The sequence below is a fragment of the Desmodus rotundus genome, chromosome 3 (assembly GCF_022682495.2).
Source record: "Desmodus rotundus isolate HL8 chromosome 3, HLdesRot8A.1, whole genome shotgun sequence".
In the NCBI taxonomy this organism is placed as follows: domain Eukaryota; kingdom Metazoa; phylum Chordata; class Mammalia; order Chiroptera; family Phyllostomidae; genus Desmodus; species Desmodus rotundus.
This window is the reverse complement of record NC_071389.1, coordinates 97577272-97601390: the sequence shown is the minus strand read 5'-3', so window position 1 is coordinate 97601390 and position 24119 is coordinate 97577272. Positions and strand designations below refer to the sequence as shown.

General features: G+C 40.2%; 1 protein-coding gene across 10 annotated transcripts in view; it reads right to left on the bottom strand.

Moving 5' to 3' along the window:
• Nucleotides 1-24119, bottom strand: part of LIMS1 (LIM zinc finger domain containing 1) — a 155719-nt gene that overhangs the window by 42069 nt on the left and 89531 nt on the right. For 5 of the 10 annotated variants that reach the window (XM_024552357.3, XM_045189155.3, XM_045189154.3 and 2 more), the window contains exon 2: nucleotides 1376-1535. In XM_024552357.3, the coding sequence (XP_024408125.1) occupies nucleotides 1376-1535 (160 nt within the window). Of the gene's footprint in view, nucleotides 1-1375; nucleotides 1536-8494; nucleotides 8695-15064; nucleotides 15203-24119 lie in introns of those variants that run through there. The other 5 variants (XM_024552356.4, XM_045189157.3, XM_045189153.3 and 2 more) reach the window with 2 other exon arrangements.

Here is a 24119-nt window from a genome sequence, read left to right as displayed (position 1 = left end):
AACTCTCACTTGCCATTCCCATCCAAAAGCCATCCCCCTTGACAGAATAAGATTCCCACTGCGCAGGAAAGCAGTTCAGGAGAAAAAACAATCCCTGTTCCTACTGGCAGCATTTTTGTTGTAGTGTTGTTGTAGTGAATGAGTGTTTCTGGGACATAGTAGGAGCTCAAAATGTGTCCCAATGAATAGTGTTCTCTAATGAAAACTCTCAAAGCTGTTTCCCAGAGTGAAGTTACTATATATATGGTAGTTTTATATTTCATGTAAACATGACAGGTAAAAAGCTTTCTGCAGGCTGACCTGGGAACCCTACTTTCACTAGACATTGTTTCTATGGGAAAATTCTGTCTAAATCAACTTACTAATGACAGTTGACAACTAAGTACCCTTCCTTCCTCAGGAAGGGTGGGTAAAACAGGGAAATTTAAAAATCTGTTAGGCAAAAGAAGAAATTAAAAAGCAGTGATCTCTGGATATAACATGATTCTATGTACATGTATTATCATGTAAAGACATGCACATGAATAACATATATATATAAATATGTAAGAAGTAGGTGGGTAAAAGTGAATTACTAAACTGATCTCTCTCTCTCTCTCTCTCTCACACACACACACACACACACACACACACACACACACAATCACTTGTATCTTCTTTAAGAGCATGAGGTTGACCTCCCTAGACCAGTTCTAAAAGTAGATCTTTATTGTGAGAAGGGGGTTTCAGTCATAGTAAGAATAAATACAGAGGAAGTAAAGATCACATGGTAACACCAGAGGATCAAGAAAAACAAAAATTTGGAAAAGAACAAAAGACACCTAGAAGAGCTAAATATGGACAGGGTATCCACCCAAAATACTCATTTCTAAACAAAATCCTCTTTAGCAAATGAATGTATGGCAGGTCCCACTGGTTGCCTGAAGGTCTTGGCGTAGGTAACAGATACCCCCCTTCAGAGAAGATATCCAGTGGTGCTCTGAGAAGGAGGAAGACACAAAGGCAGGAATCAGGAAGGTATGTGTAGGGGCAAGCAAGTGGAGAAGCCAGAAAAACCATGGCTGAACCTTCCGAAACTGCTGACTGAGCTGAAGTGCTCAGGTTTGATAAGTTGAGTTGCAGGTGCCACGGGTTCTGAAACAGGAGGATGAAATGAAGAACAGAAATGATGGAGTCTGTCAGGGCATTCCATGTATAAGCCATCAATAATCAACAGGTACCAAGTATCTGGCACTGTATCTGGCTCTCCAATACAGTCTTTGACATTAAAATTTGAAGGGAAGAAAGTGACTCAAAAAAGGGGAAGGGAGGGGAGCAAAACGGGTGGGGGGGGGGGAAGAACGGTACCTTTATGTTTCTCTACAAGTTGACTCACCTCATAGAAAAGTCCTTCTGGGAACTGCTGGAAGCACTGAGCACACACAAAACACTGCTCATGGTACAACTCGCCATTACTGTTTACGATCTTCTCAGCAGGTGCAAACCCCCCCTTGCAGCGCTCACAGGTAGCATTGGCAAGGGCATTGGCCATGTTACTGTAACAAAGAAAGGAAGGAAGTCACAGATTAACCTCTTCTTAGACTTAAAACCAAAAACCAGAATGAACTAAAGAGCACACATTCTACCTGTTTACAAAAACCATATTTTATCTATAAAGCCCAATTTTTTGCTTCTGTCTTAAGTTATTAAGTCAAAAGTCAGAGATGTTCCTATCTCTGCCATAGCATGTTAAGTCCTCAAAGCTCCTCCTGCTTGGAACCTGTTTTTCTTTAACATTTTGACATTCCTCTTGATAAATATACCACAAGTGAATGCCTGTGGATACAGATGAAAGTCAAGAGTTGTCCCCATGAAGCTTGAGTTTATAGCTTTATGAGTAGCTTAATTAAAATGTCCACAAATCAACATTTCAAAGCCAATTTAATTTCTCTCCCTTCTGGGAACAGAATTTAAACTTTATGTCAACTAAATGCCATGTCATTGCACAGATTATCCCTTTGATTAGACCCTGTTGAAACCAATTGCTCAAGTAACTCTTAAAATGAGTCAAAATTCCTTAGTCCTATAATGTAATTGGTAAAACAAATATTAAGCACTAATATTATAAAACATATCTTAAAACCACAGAATTTTGCATGATAAAGATCACTTGACAGATGATGAAGCGGAGGTTTGGAGAAGAGAGGTGGAGTGACTAGCCCAACCCCACAAAGCTAATTAGTTAATGGAAGATACAGGATTAGAATCCAGGTGCCCTGCTCATAAAATCACAATCATATTACAACATCAATTTCAAACACTTGAGAGGACATGATAAGGATACCATCACGCTTTACGGATGAGAAAAGTAAAACCAGGCAGTCAGTGACCACTGATGGTGGATGCCCAATGCCTTGGTAACACCATTGCCAATCATTCCCCTACACTTGGAAACACACAGGAGGCATTCAAAAAATGATCCCAGGCTCCACCTAACCACTGCAGTTTGCTAGAAAAGCACATAATAAGGCATACAATGAGATATAATTAGTTATTCTCTAATGACTGCCCCCCCGCCGAATTTCCCATGAAGAACTGTTTTATTTTTGAAAGGCCTCCCAGTAAAGAAGGTCCCGTAAACAGAAGTCATTGGCTAAGCCATCCGTTGTAATCTGTCAAGTTTATTTTTAGATGCACACTCAAGAGTGCAAGCTGTATCTGTGTGTCTGGTCCCCTGTGGGGAACTGTTCCACGCGTGGGAAATATGGCTCAGCCCCCACTTGGAAAAGCCAGTGGGGAGTGAGGTTGGCGGGCTGGACCCATGTCCATGGATAGGTTCTCCAGTGGGAAATCAGGCCTGCATTGTACCTAGACTGCTATGAGACTTGCTCTTGCTAAAGCTCCCTCACCCTGAATTGAGGCAGCAAATGTTTACTGAGTATCTTTATCTTCCTAAAATCTGGGCTAGACCTCCCAAGTATGGAGTGTGACCAGTTTTCCCCTTGAGCTGCAACATCCTTCTCTTTGAAGTAATTAGCAGTGTTCTGTCCTTTGTTGTCCTTAAAAGGTAATCACCTGTGGTGAACCTGTGCATAGTAAATGAGGACCATCCTGATGTAATGTGCCCAGAAAAGCAAAAAAAGCCTGTCCAGGCAGGGGTGGGCTCTCTCTTGGGCTCTCTCTAGCCCTCTCACCCTCTCACTTAAGAGTGGCCATGCAGCCCCTTTTTCTCCACAGGATTTCTGTAGTCCCTGTGTATTTGTATATTGCCGCCACAACACAGGATCCCGCGGGCCGGGATTCACAACAGTCCCCAGGTGCAGCTTCTGACCATTTGTAAAGTTACTGCCAATGTTCTCCCGAATCTTCACAAACACTCTGAGGCAGGTAGGAAGGAGAGTCTCCATTTTACAGATTAACTGCCTTGTCTCATATCAGTTTCTAAGTTTTGCTGTTGCTTTAGCCAGTCTTCACAGATACCTTATTTTACCTCAACGCCCCCCTTCCCCCGCCCACCGAAGGGCAACTCTGCCTATTCCCCCGAAGTGTTTAAAAGAATAGTATTACTATTTTGTAGCTTTGCCATTAATTTACTCAGCAGTATGTTTATACCTCCATACCAATCACACTCAATTTTACTTAATAGGGTTAAATACAGAATAAAAACACCACCCCCCAGAAAAGGAGAAAGGGGAAGAAGGTAGGCAGCCTGACAAACCTTGCCTAAATTTCACACTAAAACAAATTTTCTACTTTCTCATCTCAGAATTACTGAGTTATGAAGAAAAATCTATAAAACTCCCTTCTTCACTTGGCTTTGACATTAGCCAGATGAACTGTGGAAGTTTTAGCAAGGCTGCGGAAAGGTTTGGATTCCTCCTTTCTCCTGACCAAGATCCTCAGGTGTACCTTGATGAAGTATTGTAAGTGCACACCTGCCCTGATAATTTTTCTACTGTTTTGAGGATGAAATAAGAAAAAGTATATAAAACCACTTTGAAAACCAGATGCTACTCAAATAAAAAGCACTATTATTAATTAAAAACCCTCTCAAGAATCTCCCAATCTTCAGTGATTTTAATGGAACTCCAAAAAAAGCTAGAAATCAGACCATCTTGGAATACCCTGATTCATTATTACCTAGATCAGTGGTTTTCAAAATTTAGGGCCACTGTGACCCTTTCAGAGGTTCAAAAGGTCTGCCCTTTTCTAAATCCATCTCTATGTAAGGTCATATTTTCTTTTTTCTTTTCTTTTTTTTTTTTTTTTTTTTAATATATTTATTGATTATGCTATTACAGTTGTCCCATTTCCCCCCCCACTCCACTCCATCCTGCCCACCCCCGTCCCTCCCACATTCCCCCCCTATAGTTCATGTCCATAGGTCATACTTATAAGTTCTTTGGCTTCTACATTTCCTACACTATTTTTACCCTCCCCCTGTCTATTTTCCACCTATCATCTATGCTACTTATTCTCTGTACCTTTCCCCCTCTCTCCCCCTCCCACTCCCTTAATGACAACCCTCATGTTCTAGTTGTTTGCCTAGTTTGCTCTCATTTTTGTTTTATGTGTGGCCATTAATAACTGTGAGTTTGCTGTCATTTTTACTGTTCCAATTTTTGATCTTCTTTTTCTTAGGTAACTCCCTTTAACATTTCATATAATAAGGGCTTGGTGATGATGAGCTTCTTTAACTTGACCTTATCTGAGGAGCACTTTATCTTCCCTTCCATTCTAAGTGATAGCTTTGCTGGATACAGTAATCTTGGATGTAGGTCCTTGCGTTTAATCTTGGGTAATGTAATTATGATGTGCCTTGGTGTGTTCCTCCTTGGGTCCAGCTTCTTTGGGACTCTCTGAGCTTCCTGGACTTCCCGGAAGTCTATTTCCTTTGCCAGATTAGGGAAGTTCTCCTTCATTATTTGTTCAAATAAGTTTTCAATTTTTTGTTCTTCCTCTTCTCCTTCTGGCACCCCTATAATTCGGATGTGGGAACGTTTCAAGGCGTCCGGGAGGTTCCTAAGCCTCTCCTCATTTTTCCAAGTTCTTGTTTCTTCATTCTTTTCTGCTTGGATGTTTGTTTCTTCCTTCTGGTCCACACCATTGATTTGAGTCCCAGTTTCCTTCTCATCACTATTGGTTCCCTGTACATTTTCCTTTGTTTCTCTTAGCATAGGCTTCATTTTTTCATCTGTTTTTCGAATAGATTCAACCAAGTCTGTGAGCATATTGATAACCAGTGCTTTGAACTGTGCATCTGATAGGTTGGCTATCTCTTCGTCGCTTAGTTGTATTTTTTCTGGAGCTTTGAAGTGTTCTGTCATTTGGGCCATTTTTTTTTTTTTTTTGGTCTTGGCGCGTCTGTTACTTTAAGGGGCGGAGCCTTAGGTGTTCACCGGGGCGGGGTAATGCTGGTCGCTGCGCTGTGACGCTGTATGTGGGGGAGGGGCCGAGTGGGAGCAATGGCGCCCGCCTCACTCTCCTCCGGATTTCAATCTTTCACTCCGATACCCACAATCAAACTGGGCCCCTCTGGTGCTGGTTCCCGAGTAAGTGGGCCTGTGCACACTCTAGGCCCCTGTGGGTCTCTCCAACAACCTCTCCTGTGAGGCTGGGAGTCTCTCCTGCCGCCCCAACCCCCAGGGGCGCTTTCAATCAGAGGTTTGAGGCTTTATTTCCCGGAGCTGGAGCCCTGGGTTGCACAGTCTGCTTTGTTGCCCGCCGTTCGTCAGGTTTATCTGTGGGCGAATTTGGTGCCGCGCGGGGTGCTACCCGCTGCTCTGCCTGCCCCACTCTCCGCCACTCTGAGTCCGGCCCTCTCGGTTTATCTGCGCAGATGTGGGGCCGCAGGGTCTGCTAGTGCTCGGACTGCCTGCGCCATTTGTCCCACACTCCTCCAGTCTCAGTCCCGCCACAGCCACGCGAGTCCTCTCCACCCTGGTGCCCGTCTCCGCCCCTCCTACCGGTCTGGATGAATGGTTATTTTCTATTTTCTTGGTGTTGGTCCCCCTTGTTGTTCGATTCTCTGTCAGTTCTGGTTGTGCGAGGAGGCGCAGTGTGTCTACCTACGCCGCCATCTTGGTTCTCCCAGGTCATATTTTCTTTACAAACTTTATCTAAAACAACCTATTACAATAGGATGAATGCAGAAGCAGTTATAAGAAACTGAGAATCTTCTCTTTATTGAGAGGTTAATGAGATTTGCAAAAATGTAACATGTTACACGTCCCACCAAGTGTTTGTTGTTTTAGAAACACTTATTTTTCATCAAAGATTAATATTAACGTCTTATTGTGTAAATGGATTAGGATTTCAAATGAACTAATAAATACCTAAAATACTTGTTTCATTTTTCTGATACAGTAAATATAGAGAAAACAAAAGCTATTTGGAGACCTCAATAATTTTTTAAATTGTAAAGGGGTCCCAAAATCAAAATGTTTATCATTGACCTTTATACTACAGATTAGCAATTTTCAACAAGTGTGCCACATGAATTTTTCAAACATGCAATACCTGACTATTTAGTCAGGGGCACTGACCTCTTTTCCTTTAGATTGTCAAGGGAAAAAAACTACAACAGCCAACACAACAAAAGCCATCTGGTGTATATGAATCAAAATTATTCCTATTGTTTTTTGTCAAATAGGCAAACAATTTAATAGAAAATAGGTAGACATATTATAAAAAGAAGCATATAGTTTTATTTCCACCACAGGAAAAATAAACTAGGTTTTTCGAGATAACGTAATGTGTATTTTTGAAGGATTCCTTTTCGTAACAAGCAGGAAAAGAAAAACAGAACAATGAGGAAACTTTCAGGAAAAAAGTACCAATAATCTTATTGTCTTTGATCCTCTGGCACTATGTTTTTTTGTTTTGTTTTGCTTTGAATGGATTTTTAAAAAAAAGATTTTATTTACTTATTTTTAGAGAGAGGGGAAGAAAGGGAGAGGAACATCGGTGTGTGGTTGCCTCTCATATGCCCCCTACTGGGGACCTGGCCTGCAACTGAGGCACATGCTCTGACTGGGAATTGAATGGGTGACTCTTTGGTTCACAGGCTGGCAATCAACCCACTGAGCCACACCAGCCAGGGCTAATGGACTGTTTTTTAGAGCAGTTTTGGGTTCACAGAAAAACTGAGTGGAAGAAACATGGATTCCCCATATATCCCCTGCTCCACACATGCACAGCTTCCAATTTCCCCACCCAAGTGGTACATTTGTTACAGTGAATGAAACTACATTAATATATGTACTTTTTTACAGCTGACTTTTATATTTAAGAATCGTAATTTACTTTTTAAAAGTCATGAATGATAGTTATAGCTGTCATTTGTTTAGTTAAATTAATTTCAGAGAAAAGAAATTCCACTAGATTTTTCAACAAAAGTGTTGATGGCAATGATTATGTACATTGGGGAATATCTCTAGATATATTTTTACGCAGGATATATATATATATACATGCCTTCAGTGTAGAATCTTTTTAATTGCCCAGTCATAATTGTTTTAGCTGATCTACTTCCAAAATTCAGGCACACAACAGAATACCTGGTGTCATCAAGCTTTCCATTATTTACGTAAGTGCCTCATTTATCAAAGTATGTGAAATAAATGTTCTGGCATGAAAACACACAAAAATATGTAAATTCAAAAAGCATCTTGATAGTTCACCAAGCATTTTAGTTACAATGTAATTATAATTGCCAAATTACTCTTAAAAGAGCTCTTCATGAGTTGTGAAAATAAATGACATCTGTTGCAATACCACACAGAATGAGTTCATGGAAATAGAGAATCAGGTCAGTTAAATTCTCCTTAACTTTCAATTGACAAATTGGGCATTTGCAATACTTCCAAGCTTACAATGTTGTACAAAGTCAACAATCTTACACGAGCTGGTCTAAATAATACTCTGCATTATTTTGTTTTTTGGAAACTGTTTGCTAAAGCCCAGTAATTAGATGAACTTTGAGAGCTAACTGTATGATATATGTATTTGCTAGTTACACAACATCCTTTTTTATTCATTCTATCCCCTAGAAAGACAGAATAAAAAAAAAAAACAGTTAGTATACTTTAAACTGCTGATTGTTAAACATCATAAAAATCTGTATTTTTATCAGTAGCCTGTAATTCATTTTTTTGGTTTCTCCCAATCTGCCCCTTACCTGTGGACACTTTTAGAGTATAAAAATGTATTATAATCCTAATAATGAAAATTCTTAACCTTCTTCTTGGACTGTATAGTGAAAATGTACTATTATCAGGAACCTGCTAAAGACAGATGTTACTATTATGGTACAGGTAGCACTTTCCTTCACATCTGCATTTCATCCAGTATAAGTTTACATGACCAGGCAACTGATCTGCCTGCTGGAACCTGCTGCACCACCTTGAAGGCCCCTGCTCAAAGTCCAGGAAATAGCACCGTCAATGGCTATCAAATTGAAAACCCGGAAAGGCAAGATCTGGGAGAGGAGAATTCTAGGAAAGGAAACACTCACAATTTCGCATAAAAGTCACAGAACTCCTTATAGACTTTGACGTCACTGTGCCTGTGCTGCAGTTTGGACACAGCCCTCTCATCTTCTTTGCCATCAGCCTGGTGAACACTGCTCAGCACTGTCTGGGACACTTCTTCCTTCTTTGGGATAACAGAAGGATGGTGTGCTCTACTCCAGAATGCCATCATTGATGCTTTTGAGCTTGAAGCCCAGGGCAGAGAGCAGCAGAACAGGAGACCAGAGGAATAATGTCCAGGCCTCGCCTGCTTCCCTGCCAGGGTCACTCCCACTGTCCCCACACACGTCAGCCACAGTCTTGCCAGGGTGGCTAGTGACCTTCATGTTAAGAGCTCCAGCAGCAAAGCAGTAAGTTGGCCTGAGAGTCCTGATTTATTGAGGCATTTTGGAAGCTCTAGAAAACACTCCAAAAAGTAGTAACCCAGCCTTTGCCAAGCACCCACCCAGGTGGACTGTGCCTGTAATCGCTACTACAGGAAAGAGGGCTGCTTGGTAGGTCTCTGAGAAAGAAACAGTCCTGTACCCTGGCTGTCTGCTGCTGGCTTCAACAACCCTAAGACTATGCTTCTCAATTTTGGTTGAGCATAAGAATCTCTTAAGAGTGTAACACACCCCCAGAAATTCTGTTTCTAATAAGCGCTTGGTGAGGCTGGCACTGCTGGCACACTCTGAGGAGCATCGCGATGCCCAGGCCACGCTTGCCAGATGTGCACTATGATGGCCTTCCCCCAGATATCTGTGAGTTGGTGCAGTGAAGAGCTATGTTTGACTTATTTATTCCACAGTTGGCACATACTAGGAGTTCAAGAATGTGTTCAATGAATGGGTTACAAGAGGTAACAGGAAAGAGCTGTAGTTAGAACTCCTTGTATTTGATCCCCAGCTAATCCTGTAACTTGTGAGCCAGTACTGGTTTATCATGACTAACAATGGCATTGGCATGTCTTATTACATCGTATCACAGGTCTTGTAATAGTGTCAGCAATGAAGATGATGATGATGTAGTAGTGTCAGGCTCTTTTTATTTTCCTTACAATATTTTATACAGGCCTTAATTTATATTAGGTTCACTGAAAGCAAATCATGTTCATTCTTCTGCCAGAATCATCATCAGATCCAAAATATTCTGCCCACACTAAGGTACTGCTACTTATAGACACCAAACTCACACAGTATCCAGGAGGCTGGGGACAAGTTCTCGCTCTACTGTCTTTTAGCCTCACTTCACATGCCAAAAATGTAACCCTTGGGAGGGCAGAAACTTTGTCTTGTTCATGACTGTACTCACATCATGGTTAGAGTCCACCTCTGAGCAGGTATGCAATAATTACTTGTTGATGAATGGAGTTAATAATCCATCTACTTGATCAACAAACCATGGAGACAATGAAACAGCAAACGCTACCAGTTTTGAGTCAGCAAGAGATCTAAAAATGTAACTAAAAAGTAATAAGGTAAAAATCTAACTAATGATCTTACTTGCTTCCCTTATTTCTACTAGACAGAATAGTAGAACTATGAAAAAGTTAATGGTTCATGAAGACATAACAGAGTCTCTTGTCTGCCAAGGAACTAAAAATATTCTGAAAGATCTGCAATCAAATTTTTAACTTTTTATTTTGAAGTAATTATAGAATCACAGGGAATTCTAGATTGTACAGAGAGGTCCTGTGTATATTTCATTGAGCTTTCCCCAGTGGTTACATCACATGTAACTATAGTACAACATCAGAATCGGGAATCTCACATTGGTGCGATGTGTGTGTATAGGGCAGACACAGAAAACACCGTCCCCATCATATGATATAAGGCTAGTCCATCACTACAAAGATCTCTTTCATCTTATCTGAGAGTTGTCTCCCCACCCTAAACCCTGGCAACCACTACTGAGATTTTCACCTATGTAATTGTAACTTAAAGAATGTTATTGCTGTGGACTGAATGTTTGTTTCTCCAAAATTCACATTAAAAGCCTGATCCCCAATGTGACGGTATTTAGAGGTGGGGCCTTTGGGAGGTTATTAGGATTAGATTAGGTCATGGGGGTAGGACATCAATCTCTCACCATGAGATTAACACCCGTATAAGAAGAAGAGACGCAGATCACTCTCTATGAGCCATGTGATACATGATATGGTACAGCCAGAGTAGCTGCTATAACCCAGGAAGTGGACCCTCATCTACTAAGCTGGATCTGCTGGAGCCTTGATCTTAGAATTTCCAGCATCCAAAACCTTGAGAAATAAATACTTATTGTTTGAACCATGCAATCTACAGTATTTTTTTTTATAGTAGTTAAAACTGAGAAAATTACATAAATAAATACCATACAGTATGTGACCTTGGAAGGTTGGCTTTTTCCACTAGCATAATGCCCTTAAGACACATCCAAGTTGTTTCATTCATATATAGAGCTTGTTCCTTTTTATTGCTGAGTAGTATTCCCTGGTATAAACATATCAAAGTTTAACCATTTACCCACTGAAGTACACGTAAGTACTGGGTTGGCAAAAAGTCTATTTAGTTTTTTCCATAAAGTAAAAGACACATTTTCCATTTTCACCAACAACTTTACTGATCTGGATATTTTGAGTACGTCGGCTGTCGTCTGCTATTAGCTTCTACTGGGTAGAGGCTGAAGTGCTGCTAAACATCTTCTAATGTATAAGACAGCCCCACAGCAAAGATTTATTTCGTCAATATGTCAATAATATCAAGAAACTTCAAAAATCACTTTTGACACGTTCGATCAGCCACAGTACCTTCTCCATATACTACACAAATCTTTACTTGAGTTTCAGTTGCATTTTTACCTTTCTTGAAATAAACCATAATACGCTGAAAATGTTATTTTCTTCCATCTTCAACATTAAAATGGCTGCACAAAAATTCACCAATTTTGATACTTTTTTTAAATGCATGCTGTCACAATACAAACTAACAAAATTGTTTAGAATGAAGTTAAAGACAACTAAGCACTACTACAGCCATCATATGGAAAAAACTAAATGGAATTTTTGGCCAATCCAATAGCTTCCAGTTTTGGGCTATTTTGAATAGAGTAGTGTATAAGTTTCTGTATGAATTTAAGTCTTCATTTCTCTGGGATAAAATGTCCAAGAGTGAAACTAGTGATTTGTATAAGTTTACTTATATTTTTTACTTATATTATATAAGTTTAAATAATATAAGCTTACTTATATTATTTACTTATATTTTTGTTTACTTTTTTAAAGAAACTGCCAAATTATTTTCTAGAGTGGTTGTACCATTTTACATTGCCACCAGCAGTATATGAGATTCAAATTCTCTACATCCTCATCAGCATTTGGTGTTATCATTATTTTTTATTTTAGCTGTTCTAATAAGTACGTAGTCCCAATTTTATTTTATATATGTATGTATTAAGTATATATATGTGAAGATAAGTACAAAAACAAGTTAGAAATTTTACTTCACTAGATAATCATATTGACAAGAATAAAATATGTGCATTTGGGAAAAAATAAAAACACGACAGAGAGGTATAAAATGGAAAGTCTCTTAATAGTTTGTGTGTGTGTGTTTGTGTGCATCCACATGTACTCTACTAATCTTAACTGTCCCTTTGATGAAACTAAAGAGCTCATTAAAGAAATTATTTGATTCTCGATCACCAACAAGACATTAAGTTGAAATTAAAGCAAATCTGGTTTTGCTTTGTATTTTGTTTCCCCAGTGCCCCCAGTACAGACAGGCTGATGGTTCCTACTAGTAAGTCACCAGGAAACTGCTTGAACAGGAAGTACATCTTAACTCTCCTCCAGCAGGCACTAAATTGTTCCACACCTGTTCTCTGCTTAATCAGATTAATGCTGGAAATTCAGTAAAAATTCTATTATTTTTTCAAGGTACTTAACAAATACTGTGTTAAGAAGAAGCATGTAGAATACCTTTTTTCCCCCCTAGTTTCCTCTGCTTCCATCAGGGACTATATTAATGAGGGTCCTTGGCACCCAGAGATCCTAGATTAGAGGTGTCCAACCTGCGGCCCACATGTAGCCCAGGATGGCTATAAATGTGGCCCAACACAAAATCATAAATTTACTTAAAACGTTATGAGATTTTTTTTGTGATTATGTGTTGCAATGTATTTAATGTGTGGCCCAAGACATCTCTTTTTCCAGTGTGGCCCAGAGATGCCAAAAAGTTAGACACCTTTCTGAACAAAAAAATAAAGACATAAACTAAGCAAAGAACTGGAACAGGAACATAATCACATAAATGGAGATCACATGGAGGGTTATCAGTGGGGGAGGGAGAGAGAGATAATGGTAGGGGGGAGGCACAGAGTGTAAGAAGCATAATTGGCAGGCATAAAATAGGGGAGGTTAAGCATAGTATAGGAAATAGAGAAGCTAAAGAACTTGTATGTATGACCCACGGACATGAACTAAGGGTGGGGGAATGCTGGAGGGTGGGCGGGTGCAGGGAAGTGGGGGGATAAAGGGGAGAAAAAAATTGGGGCTACTGTAATAGCATAATCAATAAAATATATTTTTTAAAAAAGAACCAATGAATGCATAACTAAGTGGAATGACAAATTGATGTTTCTCTCCCGTCCTCTCTCTAAAAATCAATCAATCAATAAAAATAACATAGAAATAAGGTTATTACATGCCCGCTTCACTCTCCTCCGGATTTCAGTCTTTCACTCCGCTACCCACAATCAAACTGGGCCCCTGTGGTGCTGGTTCCCGAGTAAGTGGGCCTGTGCACACTCTAGGCCCCTGTGGGTCTCTCCAACGACCTCTCCTGTGAGGCTGGGAGTCTCTCCTGCCGCCCCAACCCCCAGGGGCGCTTTCAATCAGAGGTTTGAGGCTTTATTTCCCTGAGCTGGGGCCCTGGGTTGCGCAGTGGTCTGCTTCTCTGCCCGCCGTTCGTCCGGTTTATCTGTGGGCGAATGTGGTGCCGCAAGGTGCTACCTGCCACTCTGCCTGCCCCACTCTCCGCCACTCTGAGTCCGGCCCTCTGGGTTTATCTGTGCAAATGTGGGACTGCAGGTTCTGCTAGTGCTTGGACTGCCTGCGCCATTTGTCCCACACTCCGCCAGTCTCAGTCCTGCCACAGCCACGCGAGTCCTCTCCACCCCAGTGCCGTCTCCGCCCCTCCTACCGGTCTGGATGAATGATTATTTTCTGTTTCCTTGGTGTTGGTCCCCCTTGCTGTTCGATTCTCTGTCAGTTCTGGTTGTGCGAGGAGGCGCAGTGTGTCTACCTACGCCGCCATCTTGGTTCTCTCCGAACAGCTCAAATTTAAAATGAAGAAAACTGCCCTCGCTGGGTGGCCCAGTTATTTGGAGCGTTGTCCCACGCGCCAAGAGGATGCATGTTTAATTCCCAGTCGGGGTACATACCTAGCTTGCTTGTTTGATCCTTGGTTGGGGGCATGCAGAAGGCAGCTGTTAGATGTCTCTCTCTCACAATATTTCTCTCCTTTCCTCTCTCTCTCTAAAATCAATAAATATATTCTCTGATGATTTTTTTTAAATCAAGAAAACTGCACATCCACTTGCACTGGAGTTGCTTTATGATCAAAGCAGGGAAGCATCTCTTTGGCCCTGTTAGAATATGTTAGAAATAACTGAAGAGACTAACAAAGAGATGAAGAGAGTGTAAGGATCTTCCTATATCCCATCAACCATCCTATCGTCCTTTCCAGGGCCTCCAACTCATCCCAAATACTCAGACCAATCCAGCAGTGACAAGGAGACTGTGACCAAAAAAGGCAATTTGCATCTGATTGTAACAACCTTTCAAAATAAACTCACCTAGAGGTGGACTATCTTTGGTGTTGGAGTCAGAAGATTTATAGCACGTTAAACTCTATGATATTTTAAGAAGTGTTCATATCCCTCACAAAAAAATGAGTGAAGCACAATTTAATCTCAGGTTAAAATCTTTCAGTAAGTAAATTAGAAGGTATGCTTTTAGTTCTAAAACCAATAATTAATATTCAGTGTTTCTGCTCTGGCCAGCGTGGCTCTCTCTGTTGGATGGAGCATCATCCCATAAACCAAAGGGTCACAGGTTCCATCCCAAGTCAGGGCACATGCCTGGGTTGCAGGTTTTGTCCCTAAGACCGAACCATGTTTCTCTGACTCTTTTACCCTCCTTCGAAAATCAATAAGTATGTCCTTGGGTGAGGATAAGGAAAAAAATACAGTGTTTCTATTCTCCAAGAAACTCTCTTTATCCAGAGACATTCTGAACCATATGCAGAGAAACTAACAAATAATTTGAACAATGGGGTAGGGCAGCCCCAGTTTCTGTAAATCCTATGTGTGTTAAATATGAGCACTTGCAACAGGGTCACTGGGCTGCATTGTTTTGTTTGATTTTTAATTTCCTCACCTCCTTTAGCCCCAAAGTAATTTATTACAGAAAATTTATAAAGGGCAGAGATGAGTGATATTTCTGCCATCTAGAGATGAAGACATTAACATTTGATCTCTTTTCTTTTTAAAACACATGTATGCCCTTGATGGTGTGGCTCAGTAGATCGAGTACCGACCTGCGAACCAAAGGGTTGCTGGTTTGATTCCCAGTCAGGGACCGTGACTGGGTTGCCGGCCAGGTCCTCAGTAGGAGGCGCGCGAGAGGCAACCACAAATTGGTGTGTCTGTCTCTTTCTCCCTCCCTTCTCCTCTCTCTAAAAATAAACAAATAAAATCTTAAAAAAAAAAGATTAAAAAGAAATAAAGGCAAACTAAAAAAAATACATATATGATTTTAAATAAACACAGGATTGTCCCTGGCTAGTGTTGCTCAGTGGATTGAGGGCCGGTCTGTGAACCAAAGGGTTTGCCAGTTGATTCCCAGTTGGAGCACATGCCTGGGTTATAGGCCAGGTCCCCGGTGCAGGGGGCGCAAGAGGGAACCACACACTGATGTTTCTCTCCCTCTCTTTCTCCCTTCCCCTCTCTCTAAAAATAAATAAAATAAAATCTTAAAAAAAAAACAAAAATAAAACCAAGATTATAGCAAGATGACTATTCAGAATTATATAAAGGTAATTGATGATCAAACTTTACTAGTACTGGGTGATACGTCTAAAAGAACATTTGGACAAATACTAGTGAGCGGATTCCTTCTCCAGAAACTCAGAAAAGCTCCATGTAGCTCATGCGCTTCAGCATGACTTTCTTGTCTCACCTTTAACCTCTCAGTGAAGAAAACTCATTTAACTATCATCACTGCAGTTTGAAATCTATAAGCACTCTCACAAATTTTCTCTCACTGAATCCCTATCCCATGGTCATTCAAATAACTGGGTGACTATGGGATATGGATTGGGTCAACTAAAAAAACATTCTAAAAATTATCTTTCATAGGTTGTCCAATATTTTTCTTAAAATCTTTAACAACTTTACTGGAAAATGTCTCTGCAGGAGTTCCTCTATTACTCAAATAATTTCTCTCTGGCATTTGTTTTGTGACATACTAACACTATTCTCATCCCTAAACACCTTTTCAAAAAGATATATTGTGTCCTAACCAAACACACAGATTTAAGAAAGACTTGTATTTCAAATATACAACAGTATTTTTAGCTAAGTGTGTTGACTTAAGAGAATGCCCAGCTTGCCAGGGAAATCCTTCCAGTGTATCCATGGGCTCCTTATATGGCTGTGGTGGCCATCAGCATCAAACTTTCTGGCTCTAAATTACATTTTTATTTTAGTCTGACTCAGCTAGGGATATTTCTCACTCAACACTGACCTTCAGCTAAGTTGGTAGAGGAGGTCACTGAGAGTTTTTATTTTATTACTAGGCTTAACATGAAATCTACTTTCCTCAATGATAAAGGTAAATAAAAACTGGGAGAATTTGAGTATGAAAGGACAGGAAAAAACCAAAAACATTTTACTCAAGTCAAGTGAAAAAATCCTTTCAAATTCATTCTACATATATTTAATTCCCAGTTGTTTCTTTTTAATATAGAACCTGTTTCCATGTGTATTTTAATGCATTAAAAAACCTTGAATATATTGGACAGGATTAAATAGAACTAAAATTTTTATTTTTATTTTTGTTAACTTTAAAAAGGTTTCTTCTCTTTCATAAACTTCAAGTTTCATGGAGCATACATAGAAAGTCAAGGAACTGTTTTAGCTACCATGACTTAGATTTTCCCACAAGTGTGACCAAAAGACATGGAAATGATAGGTCACAGGAAGCCTGACTACCTGTATAAGCTAGCTATTAGTGTAATGATGTCTAGCACACAACTAGGGTTTCAGTTTCTCCTGAGTGTCTTTGGCATCTTCCCCTTCGTTTTCTGGCTCCTTTCCTTAGACTTTCTCTATTCCCATAGCGCTTACCATCCTCTGTCAGAGGATAAAACTGGGTCTCTTTTGCTTTTCTCAAGAAGACGTATTCTAACCTCGGCCGGTGTGGCTCAGTTGGTTGGAGAGTCATCCCATAGACTGAAAGGTAGAGGATTCAATTCCCAGTCAGGGCACATACCTAGGTTGTGTGTTTGATCCCTGGTTGGGGTGTGTAGGAGAAGGCAGTCAACTGATGTTTCTCAAACCCCCACCCTTGCTCCCTCCTACCATTCTCCTGCTCTTTAAAAAGCAATGAAAAAAATGTCCTTGGGTAAGAATAAAAAATAAATAAATCTAGCAATAGATTGTAAAAAGATGGTGGCAAGGTAGGTGGGAGTGGAGCCCAGTTCTCCCTGTGCCCAGCTGGAACACCTAGCCGATCTTTTGAGAAACAGAGTGTACAGCCAACGGAATCCCAGCCTTTATGAAGTTTGGAGGCCCAAAACTGTAGAGGACACTGAAAAACAGACGGTGAGATTGCCCTGGGACGGTAAGGTAGCTGGGATCTGCGCAAGGCCCTCAGCCGCTGTGGCCCCGGCCTGGCATCTGACACAAGATAATTGGAAGAGAGTTAGATCACCAGCAACCTCCCCTACCAGAGCAGGGAGGGCAGCCCAGCACCAGGAGGGTCCTGGAAGCTGGAAGTCACTGGGGGAAATAGAGATGAAGTGGGAGACACACAGAGGTGATGTACACTTGCTGGGACTATGGACGCCAGCACCAGAGCAGTTGGGGTGCTGGGAGACACCTGGGGAAGGGAGAAGAGTGGAGCCATGTCAGACCCTGACCTGGATACTCTCCAGACTGGTTAGAAAGTTGGGCTGTGTGAAAAGCCTTGTGCTTGTTAAGAATGGCAGGCAGCTACTTTGTAAGGAACTCGAGACCAGTGGCTGGCTTGCCAGAGGGTGATTTGAGCTGCCATGCCCAAAGGCTGAGTGGCTGAATGGAAGCAAGTGTCACAGTGTGACTCGTGCAGTACAACCAGAGACTGAGTGGTTGATTTGAGCCTGGCAGCTTACATAGGGCCTGGGCCAGAGGCTAGGCTACTTGAGGCCCACACCTGGTGCCCATCCTCTCAAAACCATCGGGAGGGAGAAAAGCTAAGCCCAGCGCCCTTCTTCCCGTGACATCCAGGAAGACCAGCAGAACTTGCTCAACCGCTTTAACGTCAGCAGGAAGCTTATTTTTCTTTTTCTTTCCCCAAGTGAGACAATAAGTTGGCTAGGTATGAAAGTTTCAGAGACAGATCCAAAGGCGGAGGACAAACCTAACCCCCCAAATTGAAAAACTGACACAATGTCACTTTGCTAACCACAGAACTGGCATTTTATTGTTTATCTATATCATTATTACTTTTTCATTACTTTTACAAATTTTATTTTATTAATATTTTTTTTAATTTTTCTTCCTTATGTTTAGTTTTCTTTATTTGTTTAATTGCATTGTTTGGATGGTTTTCCTTATTCTTTCTTTATGTATTTTAATTTGTCTTCTTTCACTCCACTTGTGTTCCAGTAACACACTACTCTTGACCGTGTACTTTCTATTCTGGTTATCCAAATCATATATTTCTTGTCATATTATTGTTGTTCCAGCACTATTGTAAATAATTGTTGTTCCATACAATTCTACATACTACACAACAATCCTCCCTGATCTTAGCCCACTTCACTTTATCCCTGAGCATTACTATTATTGTGGTTAACTCTATTCTCTCTCATACTACTCCCACTTTCTACCCTTTACTCTCACTGTATTTCATCATCTAACCTTGCACAAGTGTTCTGTTTTCTGGATTCAGACCATGATCTTCCTCCCCTCTAACAAGAGTCTTATCTCTCTTTCACATTTTATACAAAGTGGCTAGTTGGGTGCAATATCACAATTAGGGTTATACTTATCCAAAGGTCTCCTATCTCTTCTCTACTTGCTGGTGCTTTAAATACCATAAAATGCTCTCCTGCTATCTTAATCCATTTGGCCTACCTCCTGATACTGATCACATACAACAAAAGGTGGGAGCTGTGAACATCAGTATACCTGCTAGAGGAGAGAAACCACCAACAAAGGAACCACCAAAAGGTACAAACCCAAGTACAACAAGAGAACTCACACGAACAGAAGAAAGGGCAAACCTAGAGTGCCCAGACATGTACATCAAAGAGACCACACCACTGAATCCCACAGAATTCCTACCATAGAAGGTCACCCTACAAAGACAGATAGCAAAGGGAAACATCAGGAAGCGCAGAAACAAACAAAAAGAGTCACCTAAAATAGGGAGACAAAAAAAGAACATGCAATCAAAGGGAATGGAAGACTCCCCACTAAAAGATAAATGAAATGGAGGTAACCAAACTATCAGTTATAATATTAAAAATAATGGTTATGAAGATGCTCAAGGAACTAACAGAAAACTAAAAGGAACTGAGTGAGAACTACAACAGTATGAAAAATGAAATAGAATCTATAAACAAAAATAGGGAAGAGATGAAAAATAAAATCCCGGAAATAAAAAGCACATTAGAAGGAATTAAAAGCAGGCTGGATGAAGCAGAAGATCATATAAGTGAGCTGGAGGACAAGGTAGAAAAAAAAAAAAAAAAAACCAGAAAAGCAAGAAAAGGAAAAGAGACTCAGAAAGAGTGAAAATATGTTAAGGGATCTGCAGGACAACATGAAATGGAATAATATCCATATAATAGGGATACCAGAACAAGAAGAAGAGCAAGGGAAAAGTAATGATGGAAAATTTCCCGAATATGAGGAGAGAAAAAGTCACACAAATCCAGGAAACACAGAGTCCCTATCAACAGAAAACCAAAGAGGCCCACTTCAAGACACACCATAATTAAAACGGCAAAAGTACAAGACAAGGAGAGAATCTTAAAGGCACCAAGTGAGAAACAGGAAGTAACATACAAGGGAGCACTGATAAGACAGAGAATATTCCAAGTAATGAAAAACAAAGGCCTACAACCAAGACTACTCTATCCAGCAAGACTCTCAATTAAAATGGAAGGCCAAATAAGGAGTTTCCCAGAAAAAAGAAGCTTCAAAGAATATACCTCAACAAAACTAGCTCTGCAAGAGATGCAAAAGGAACTCCTTTAAGAAGAGGAATAAAAACAGTGAGTGAGACAGGCACAGAGCTACAAAAAAATGCCAATGAATAACTACCTATCAATAATAACCTTAAATGTAAATGGATTCAATGCTCCAATCAAAAGACATAGAAGAGCTGAATGGATAGGAAACCATGACCCACACATATGCTGCCTATAAGAGACCCACTTCAGGACTTCTGGCCAAGATAGTGGCATAGGTAGACACACTGTGTCTCCGAGCACAACCAAAAGAGAACAACAAACTTACAAAGAAAAAACAACCTGAACTGAAAGAAAATCGAACTCTATGGAAGTCCAACAACCAAGGAGTTAAAGAAGAAACATTCATCCAGAGAGGACTCACAGGAAGGCAGAGGCTGGAGGACCTGGAGATGTGGGAGCTGGCAAAAAGGGCAGTCCCACATCTGTGAACAGATAAACTAGGAGAAATGACTGGGGAGCAAGACAGACCACCCAACTCAGAGTTGCTGCACAGGGAAATAAACACTCAAAGATTCTGACTGAAAACACCTGGGGGGATGGGGTAGCAGTGGGAGAAACTCCCAACCTCACAGGAGAGTTCATTGGAGAGACCACAGGGTCTTAGAATGTACACAAAACCACCCATGCGGAAATCAGCACCAGAAGGGCCCAATTTAATTGAGGGTAGCAGGGGAAGTGGAAGTGACTGAAAACAGGCAGAGAGTGGAACAAGCGGCATTGTTCCCTCTCAGACCCCTTCCCCACATACAATGTCACAACTTATCGAAGTGGATTGCCCCACCCTGGTGAACACCTAAGGCTCCGCCCTTTACTACATAACAGGCATGCAGAGACAAAAAAAATGGCCCAAATGAAAGACCAGATCAAAGCTAGAGAAAAAATACAACTAACCAATGAAGACATAGCCAACCTATCAGGTGAACAGTTCAAAACACTGGTAATTAGGATGTTCACAGAATTAGTTGAATATGGTTGGAAAAATAGAGAAAAAAATGAAGGCTATGCTAAAAGAAATAAAGGAAAATATACTGGGAACCAACAGTGATGGGAAGGAAACCGGGACTCATATCAACGGTGTGAACCAGAAGGAAGAAAGAAACATTCAGTCAGAACAGAATGAAGAAACAAGAATTCAAAAAAATGAGGAGATGTCCTCAGGAACCTCCAGGACATCTTTAAACGTTCCAACATCCGAATTATAGGGGTGCCAGAAGGAGAAGAGGAAGAGCAAGAAACTGAAAACTTATTTGAAAAAATAATGAAGGAGAACTTCCCTAACCTGGCAAAAGAAATAGATTTTCAGGAAGTCCAGGAAGTCAGAGAGTGCTAAAGAAGTTGGACCCAAGGAGGAACACACACAGGCACATCATAATTATGTTACCCAACATTAATGATAAGGAGAGAATCTTAAAAGCAGCAAGAGAAAAGGAGACAGTTACCCACAAAGGGGTGCCCATCAGACTATCAGCTGATTTCTCAAAAGAATCCTTGCAGGCAAGAAGGGGCTGGAAAGAAGTATTCCAAGTCATGAAAGTCAAGGACCTACATTCAAGATTACTCTATCCAGCAAAGCTATCATTTAGAATGCAAGGGCAGATAAAGTGCTTCCCAGATAAGGTCAAGTTAAAGGAGTTCATCATTACCAAGCCCTTATTATATGAAATGTTAAAGGGACTTATCTAAAAAACAGAAGATCAAAACTATGAACAGTAAAATGACAACAAACTCACAGTATTAACAACCAAACCTAAAAAGAAAACTCCCCAAACAAAAACAAACTAAGCAAACAACTAGAACAGGAACAGAATCACAGAAATGGAGTTCACGTGGAGGGTTATCAGAAGAGGACTGGGAGAGGGAGAGGGGGGGAAGGTACAGAGAATAAGTAGCATAAATGGAAGGTAGAAAATAGACAGGGCGAGGTGAAGAATAATACAGGAAATGAAGAAGCCAAAGAACTTATATGTATGACCTATGGACATGAACTGAAAGGGGGGAATGCGGGTAGAATGTGGCATGCAGGACTGAGGGGAATAAAGGTGGGGAAAATGGGACAACTATAATAGCAGAATCAAAAAAATATAATAAAAAATTAATATATAAAGAAATAAACAGCAAAAAAAAAAAAGAAAAAAAGAAAAAGAGAGAGAGAGACCAACTTCAGAACAAAGGACCTACACAGACTGAAAGTGAAGGGCTGGGAGCAAATATTCCAAACAAATGGACAGGAAAATAAGGCTAGGGTAGTAATAATACTTTTATTGGACAAAACAGACTTCAAACAAAGGGCCATAAAAAGAGACCCAGAAGGTCATTTCATAATACTCAAGGGAAGAATCCATCAAGAAAACATAAACATTGTAAATATATATGCACTCAGCATAGGAGCACCCAAATACATAAAAAAAATCTTGAAGGACTTCAAGAGAGATATTGATGACAACACAATCATAATAGAGGATTTGAACACCCCACCATCAAAAATGGATAGATCTTCCAAACAAAAAGTCAATGAAGATATTGTGGCATTGAACAATGTCCTAGATCAAATGGACTTAACTGATATATATATAGAGCCATTTGTTTCTTTGGGATCAAAGAAACAAAATACACATTCTTTTCAAATGCACATGGAACATTCTAAAAGATAGACCACATGATAGGACACAAAACAAGCCCCGACAAATTCAAGAAAATGGAAATCGTATCAAGCATTTTCTCCTACCACAAGGGATTAAAACTAGAAACCAACCTCAAGGAAAAAAATCAAAAACACTGAAACTCATGGAGATTAAACAGCATGCTATTAAACAATGAATGGGTCAAGAATGAGATCAGAGAAGAAACCAAAAAGTTTCTGGAAACAAATGAAAATGAACTCACAACAACCCAAACCTTATGGGACACAGCAAAGGCAGTCCTGAGAGGGAAGTTCATAGTGATACAGGCCTACCTAAAAAGAATAGAAACATTTTCAAATAAACAACCTACCCCTACACCTACAAGAACTCAAGGAACAATAACAAAGACAGCCCAGAGCAAGTAGAAGGAAGGAAATAACCATATCAGAGCAGAATTAAATGACATACAGAGGAAAAGCACAATTCTCAGGATCTATAAACCCAGGATCTGGTCCTTTGAAAACATAAAGAAAATCGACAAGTCTTCAAGCAGGCTCATCAAGAAAAAAAAGAGAGAGGACCCAAATAAACACAATCAGAAATGAAAGAGGAGAGATTACAACTGATACCACAAAATACAAAGGATTGTAAGAAATTACTATGAAGAACTATATACCAAGATATTTGAAAACCTAGATGAAATGGACAAATTTCTAGAAAAATATAATCTTCCAACTCAATGAAGAAGTAGAAAGCCTGAACAGACCAGTAACAGTGATGAAATTGAAGCAGTAATCAAAAAACTCCCAACACACAAAAGACCTGGACTGCACGGTTTCACAAGAGAATTCTACAAAGCATTAAGGAAGATCTAACCCCTATCCTTCATAGACTCTTCCAAAAAAAACTGAAGAAGATGGAAGACTAGCAAACTCTTCTCATGAAGCCAGCATCATCCTGATTCCAAAACCAGATAAAGACATTACAAAGAAAGAAAACTACAGGCCAATATCACTGATGAACATAAACACTAAAATCCTCAACAAAATATTGGCAAACCGCATCCAGAAAAATATTAAAAAGACCATACACCATGACCAAGTGGGATTAATCTCAGGGATGCAAGGATGGTACAATATTTGCAAATCAATAAACGTAATACATCACATAAACTAATGCTAAGACAAAAATCACATGATCATATCAATAGATGTGGAAAAAGCATTTGATAAGGTACTACACCCATTTATGATCAAAAACCTCAGCAAACTGGGAACAGAGGGAGCATTCCTCAACCTAAAAGGCCATATACAAGAGACCTACAGCCAACATCATATTCAATGGGCAACACCTAAAAAGTTTCCCACGAAGATCAGGAACAAGACAAGGTTGTCCACATTCACCACTTCTATTCAACATAGTATTGGAAGTCTGAGCCACAGCAATTAGACCAGCAAAGTAAATAAAAGGCATCTAAATTGGAAAAGAGGAAAGAAAACTGTCATTGT